At 30.8% G+C, this 7,783-nt stretch overlaps 1 protein-coding gene across 1 annotated transcript in view; it reads left to right on the top strand.

The window, feature by feature from the left end:
- The first annotated feature begins 401 nt into the window (after positions 1 to 401).
- Positions 402 to 7,783, top strand: part of LOC127737144 (NIPA-like protein 2) — a 28,645-nt gene continuing 21,263 nt past the window's right edge. The window contains exon 1 of the mRNA XM_052247680.1: positions 402 to 561. Within this exon, the coding sequence (XP_052103640.1) occupies positions 490 to 561 (72 nt within the window). The 5' untranslated portion in view covers positions 402 to 489. The remainder of the gene's footprint in view (positions 562 to 7,783) is intronic.

Genomic DNA, 7,783 nt, shown 5'->3' with positions numbered 1-7,783 from the left:
AGTTAAACGTGCTATTCTTAAATCAGAATTTATAATGAAAAGATTATTTAAAAGGATGTTATGTAAATGGATTAGGGTTAGGGTTTAGAACAATTCAACGTATATACATATTAAGTGTTCCTTCACAATTTAAAATTACCTATTTTATAGACATTGTCATTATTCTTTTGAGCTTTTGAATCCGAAATAAAGATTATCGTATCTGTATTTGATGTTTCTGATTATAAAACAATCATCGGCGAAGTCTAATGATACACCTTACCAGTTATTATTTCATCCCCTGTTATATTTAATGAATTAATTGTGTTAAAGATGCAATTCAAAATAAAAAGATTTTAAATTCGTTTTGTCGAAAACATTTATATTTGTATTTATATTCTCTTGACTTTTCCTTAACACTGGGCAAATCTGAGAATGCACGAAATGAAGAAATGTTGATGAAGACTGGAGGGATGAAATTAAGAAAAAGATGAAAATATATCACCAATAATGGATGCATTGAACATAACATCTAACGAAACTACAACAATTTCCAATGCATCAGAACACATAACCTATCAGGTAACAGCACAAGCTCGATATGACGATAAGAGGTTCACTGGAGTCTGACACAAATTTATCAATATGTACATGTACATGTATGGAACATAGTTCAAAATCGGTTAAAAATTAGTGTGGTTTCATTCACATTTAAAAAAAAAACACAAACCAGAAATGCAGTGTGATTTGGCATTCTGCCTGTTTACTTAATATCAGTATCTGGTAAGCAGATTGCACATCTATAGCCGACTTTCAAATATGTGCACTTTCCCATCCATTTCTTATGTCACAATGCTTATGTTATGATGTCACAGTTAGAACTGATTGTTGGACAATGGCGATGGTGTTTAAGCTAGAGCTCATTCATAAAAAAAAATTGAGATTGATGTATTTTATTTCAGTGGAGATTATACGCCGAGATTATAGGCCATGTTGTTGTTGTTCTGTATCTTTCCTCCACTGTCTGGAGAACTGTAGTGTTGAATATGGTTACACAACACTTCATAAAATATATATGCACTGTCCCTCTTTTACTACAATACTAAAGAGAGAAGTCTACAATGTATGTACACACTAAGAGCAGGGTGGTCCCTACTATATTAGGCTCTCACCTTCTTGGACATAGTTCATTGACTATACAAATATACTGATTCAATAGCAGTGATTATGCCAGGGCTCATCATTTTCATAATTTAAGAAATAATTTTCAAAATGGGGAAAGCACAAGTTTCATATTTTATGAAAGTTAAAAAATGTGTACGAAAATACACTATTTTACCTGGCAACAAATTTATGACAAGTTTATGACCCAAGCTTATTAATGGCAACAACTTGTGTTATAATCAGCATAACTGTTGGGTCATCAGTCAGAGCTCAGACATAAACAAGTCGATTTTTGTTTTTGACTTACATAAGTCAAAAAATGTATTTATTATAAAAATGTACTTTCATTTTCAGACTTATTTAAGTCAGAAAATGACAGACTTGTTTAGGTCTATTTATGTTTATGAAAAGACTTAATTTCAATTGGTGGCCAAAGTGCACCATCTATGACATCCTAAACCTGTCTGAGAGTTCACAAGGACCTGAGCTATCTATATTTAATTATCTAATTGAACATTTTTACTTAACATAGATTATTTTCCTCATTTTGTGAGATACAGATGGATGCATTGTAAAGTAAATAAACATTATCTCCGTTTTTTTAGGCTCTCATGCATATTTTTCCTTAGAAGACAAAGCATTGTCTTTTGATGTTGTCATAATTTCATGTAGATGCATGACCTTTTTATAAATATGCTTGGGTCTTGAAGTTGACCAATTTTGGTAACTTATTGACTTGTAGGAGTCGATATTTACAACTTTTTAATTCAGGTTAAATATTTCTTGCTTAACACTAATTGACTTATTGAAGTCATAATTTGTCTTAAATTTAAGGGAGACAAATCTTGAAACCTTCAAATTTAGACCTCTATGAGTCAAAAGCAGATTTAGACTTATTTTTGTCTGAGCTCTGACTGGTCATAATAATATTCTCAAATGATTTATTCATATTTAGAATCTGTCTGTCTGCATTTCTATTTCAATAGACATTTCAATTGATCACAATTTGAAACGTTTACTATATTTATTTTGTCCATGTCATGCATGTATAATAATGAAATGCTGAAAAAATAAATGAAAGAACACATTAGACATGTTTATAACTGCCTTAGTCTTATGCTGTTAACAAAAAAAGTTTGGTTTTTCATATCACGCATAAGTGACTAAAACCATCTGAATCCTAGCTTAAATCCTGCAATAATTAAACATACATGTATGTATATTTAACAAATACTCCAAATTTTTGTCTCGCCTATGACGAAAGTCGCAGTATGTGAGACATAGGTATCACTCTCCTGTGACGGTGGCGTAAACTATTTGTACACAGCTTTATATTTTAGAAGGAAGAAGACCTGGATGCTTCATACCTTGTATGCAGATACCTCATGTTACTAAGTTTCTGTCTGTCATATGCCCATTGTCCTTGACCTCATTTTCATGGTTCAGTGACTGCTTGAAAAAAAATTACAGTTTATTTGTCATGTGAATTTCTCACTTAAATGAGTAATAAGATAACTATATTTGGTATATTGGTTCCTTGCAACGTCTACATGTCCATCAGACAGGATTAACCTGACCTCGACCTCAATTCATGGATCAGGGATAAAGGTTAAAGTTACGTGATTAGGTCAGTTTCTCAGATACTACAAGCAGCAGGTCAACTATATGTGGTGTATATATGGAATGATTGTAAGGGGTACATGTCAGACTGGCAGGTTTCATCTGATCTTGACCTCATTTTCATGGTTCATTGGTCAATGTTAAGTTTTTGTGTTTTGGTCTGATTTTCAAGTACTGTAAGCAATAGGTCAACTATATTTGGTGTATGGAATGATTGTTAGGTGTACATGTCTGTCTAGCCATTGTCATTTGACCTTGACCTCATTTTCATGGTTCATTGGTCATTGTTAATTTTTTGTGCTTGGGTCTGTTTTTCAAGTACTGTATACAATAGGTCAACTATATTTGGTGCATGGAATGATTGTAAGGTGTACATGTCTGTCTAGCCAGTATCATCTGACCTTGACCTCATTTTCATGGTTCATTGGTTAACATTAAGTTTTTGTGTTTCGGTCTGTTTTTTGATTACCATAAGCAATGGGTCAACTATATTTGGTGTATGGAATAATTGTAAGGTGTACATGTCTGTGTGACAGTTTTTATCTGACCTTGACCTTATTAATTGCCATGGATCTTTAAGAATGTTAAATTTATGTGATACTTGTAGTAAAACCTTTATCTTTAAGACTTTCAACATAAAATCAATGGTCAGTAGAACAGGGGAGACATTTCAGCTTGTGCACTCTTGTTTAACTAATATGAGGCCCATTGCAAGAAATAGAACAGAAGGGTAAAGTGCAAGTAATTGTCGTCTAATATCTTGAAAACCATAATAGGTAAAGAAAATATGACAGAGGGCAAAAATATTTAATACCATTGTATTAAAGCCAGTATCGGTATCAATAACACACTCATGCAGATACAGAATGTCAAGACCTGTATAAACCCTAAATTTCCATAAAAATTACCAGACAACTCCTTTGAGGAGTTATTATCATTACATGATATTTTTTAACCAATTTTAGTATTATTTTTGAAGGCGGTACAGTGACCTATATGGTAGTTGTTAACTTCCATGTCATTGCGTCTCTGGTGGAGAGTTGTCTCATTGGCAATTATACCACATCATTGAACTTTAAGCATTTTTGGAAAATGTTTAGAAAATGATAAATCAAGACAGAAACTGTAAATTCAAAATTGATATAACCATGCAAATTAAAGTCTGCAAATCATATCATTGGTTATTTATATTTTGAGGCAAAAATAAGATGTAACTCTGATTCCTGCCTCACCAAATATCCTTGTTTATTATACCTACCGCAACACATTTTATGGACATTTAAGGTTATGCACTGCTAAAGTCCAAATATATTTGGTTCAGTTCAGATCAATTCCCAATATAGTCTATGCAAAATATTTTGAATGTTAAAATGATTTTACAGACGACCTACCTACCCTATTTTTCTACCAGAAGGCAGGAAACATGTGTATATATATGTTACGGAACATATGAGTATTTGGACCATACACTTATGGTCATGACCATATGCGTACATGCTCATTTTGTAATTTATAGCTAATTTCCTAATGCTTGTTGAGTAAAACTTTGGTTGGCTTGCTTGCTTTGTTTGTATAAACGTTTTCCCAAGCTTTGTAATTAAGATTGACATCTTCAAACAATATATATATAGGCATAGTTTAACCTGTATATATTGTATTTAAATTTGATTGGAAGTTATTCCAATTACAATTGTACAATATACAAACAAAGCAAGCAAGCTAACCAAAGTCTTGCTCTACATGCATTTGGAAATTAGCTCTAATGGTCCTGACCATATGAGTCTTTCAAGGTTGGGCGGTATTTACCACCCCCGGTATTTACCAGTGGTATTTACCGCCCCGGACAATACTCCCCAAGTGGTCAATACTGGCAAATACTGGTCAATTGAAATTTTCATGCTTCTTTTGACTGACTTATCTATCAATTCTAGTAAAAAAATGATTGATGAGGGAAAACTTTATTCCTTTGGCATGATTCAATTTATAAAAATGAATGATATTGGTATGTTATTAATTATTAAAACATTAAAAATGACTAATTTAGTTCTTAGGGGTAATGATATTGCATACTTTTGGTATACATATAAAAATTGTGCAGCTATATCAGTTATTCTAACATGTATAAATCAAGATATTTTTTTCTTGAAAAGGTTTGAATTTTACAGGTAAATAGAATTACAAGTGACTAGCAATATAGATTATCAGAACATTACCTATTATATGGCTAACAGGTGTCAAAAGTTTAATTACTATAACAACTGTCCCCTAATAAATGTTGACATAACAGGAAAAAAATCATAAAAGTGATTTCTAAAGATTGTTTTAAACAATGAATTAATTCCTGACTATTCAACAGCATGATAAAAATGTTCTAAATGCAGGAAATGTTTTTTTTAATAAATATATAACATATATATATATATAAAACAATTTTTTTTAATTTTTTAATTGCATCTTTCAAAATAACTGTTAAGAAAATCAGATGTTATATAGTCTCTCTTAAGTGACTGACTTCATGGTGTTAATGACTATATCTGTTGTATAATTAAATTAATATTTGATAAATCTTCATTAAACCATGTTCATGAACTAATTAAATGTGACTTTTTGTCTTATTACAATGTAGTAAATAAGTGACTTTCTGCCTTGTGACTATATCTATCCATTTACCAAGTAATTGACCTGAGGTAGGGACTAGTTTTATAGTAAAGTCCTATCAAAATTTCAATTGACCAGTATTTGCCAGTATTTCCCGGTAATTACCGGTATTTACCGCCGGCATGGTCAATACTAGTATTGACCGCTTTTTTGCCAACCTTGGAGTCTTTAGACCATATCAGTATTTTTCTAATAAATTATTACATATTTCTTGAAGTTATTTTCCAAAGTCAAAGACAACTTATTGTGTTTCTTAACTAATAATCGATAATGACCATGTAAACATGTGTTTACTATAATTTTTGACTTGTGAGAAAAATTCACTTTATTTCATTGATCATGTAACAATGATGCATATGATTAAACATGTTGAATAAGTCCAAATTTAATTATTATTATTTGAGTTAACCTTGAAGGGTTTTAGTGTAACATAATAATAAACTAAGAGTTTTAGTGTAACATGATAATAAACCAAGGGTTTAGTGTAACATGATAATATACCAGGGGTTTTAGTGTAACATGATAATAAACCAAGGGTTTAGTGTAACATGATAATATACCAGGGGTTTTAGTGTAACATGATAATAAACCAAGGGTTTTAGTGTAGCATGATAATATACCCAGGGTTTTAGTGTAGCATGATAATATACCAAGGGTTTAGTGTAATATGATAATATACCAAGGGTTTTAGTGTAGCATGATAATATACCAAGGGTTTAGTGTAATATGATAATATACCAAGGGTTTTAGTGTAGCATGATAATATACCAAGGGTTAAGTGTTACATGATAATATACTAAAAGTTTTAATGTAACATGATAATATACTAAGGGTTTTAATGTAACATGATAATAAATCAAGGGTTTTAGTGTAACATGTTAATAAACCAAGGGTTTTAGTGTAACATGATAATAAACTAAGAATTTTAGTGTAACATGATAATATACCAAGGGTTTAGTGTAACATGATAATAAACCAAGGGTTTAGTGTAGCATGATAATAAATCAAGGGTTTTAGTGTAACATGATAATATACCAAGGGTTTTAGTGTAAAATGATAATAAACCAAGGGTTTTAGTGTAACATGTTAATAAACCAAGGGTTTTAGTGTAACATGATAATAAACTAAGAATTTTAGTGTAACATGATAATAAATCAAGGGTTTTAGTGTAACATGATAATAAACCAAGGGTTTTAGTGTAACATGACAATATACTAAGGGTTTTAATGTAACATGATAATAAATCAAGGGTTTTAGTGTAACATGTTAATAAACCAAGGGTTTTAGTGTAACATGATAATAAACTAAGAATTTTAGTGTAACATGATAATATACCAAGGGTTTAGTGTAACATGATAATAAACCAAGGGTTTAGTGTAGCATGATAATAAATCAAGGGTTTTAGTGTAACATGATAATATACCAAGGGTTTTAGTGTAACATGATAATAAACCAAGGGTTTTAGTGTAACATGTTAATAAACCAAGGGTTTTAGTGTAACATGATAATAAACTAAGAATTTTAGTGTAACATGATAATTAATCAAGAGTTTTAGTGTAACATGATAATAAACCAAGGGTTTTAGTGTAACCAGAAGGTAGGTACAGGTGAGGTAGGATCTGTTTACACTTCCAGAGCACCTGAGATTACTCTTAGGTTTTGGTCAGTTCCTGGTTTAAGTTTCTTGTGTAGTGGTTTGTAGACAGTTAATTTTAATTTGAGTAAACCTTGAAGGGTCAACTTACAGTAAAAGTAACTGTCAATCATATATTGTAGGATATTTTCATATTTTTGGTTAAGTAATGTTTAAATCCAGAATATTTCCATATGTAGTCTACATAAATTATTTAAAAGATATCTGTTTTACCTACATGATGGCAGGAAACAAGAATATATATTATTGGAATTCAATTTTTTTTTATATAACAGGTAAAGTGAAATGAAATAAACATTGAAGAATGTCTCTTTAATTATACCTTCCTGCTATGTTGCACTTGTGGATAACATGAGATTTAGGGGGATTAAGGTTTTAATTGTAAAATAATTCCAGTCAGACATTTTGAACAGGATTTGATATGAAGTCGAAGTCAGGATTTTCCTCAATGATTGTTTCGAATTGCTTCAGTAAACATATGTGGAAATTAATCAGGCTAATTTAAATTTGTATCTATATCAACAAATCATTAAAACAAATATATGTGATATGAAGTCATCAAACCAGAGTTATTCTTTTATCCATTGTGATAATGTCTTAACTTGAGAATATTTTTTGAATGAATCAATGGAGAAATGTCTTTGTTTGAGGGAATTAACACTGCGGTAAGTTACTGTACTCAATTATAGATATCATTGGCGAACATTA

This window comes from Mytilus californianus, unplaced genomic scaffold (assembly GCF_021869535.1).
Source record: "Mytilus californianus isolate M0D057914Y unplaced genomic scaffold, xbMytCali1.0.p SCAF_1, whole genome shotgun sequence".
NCBI lineage: Eukaryota > Metazoa > Mollusca > Bivalvia > Mytilida > Mytilidae > Mytilus > Mytilus californianus.
Note: the sequence above shows the minus strand (reverse complement) of the source record. Positions and strands in the feature narration are given on the sequence as shown.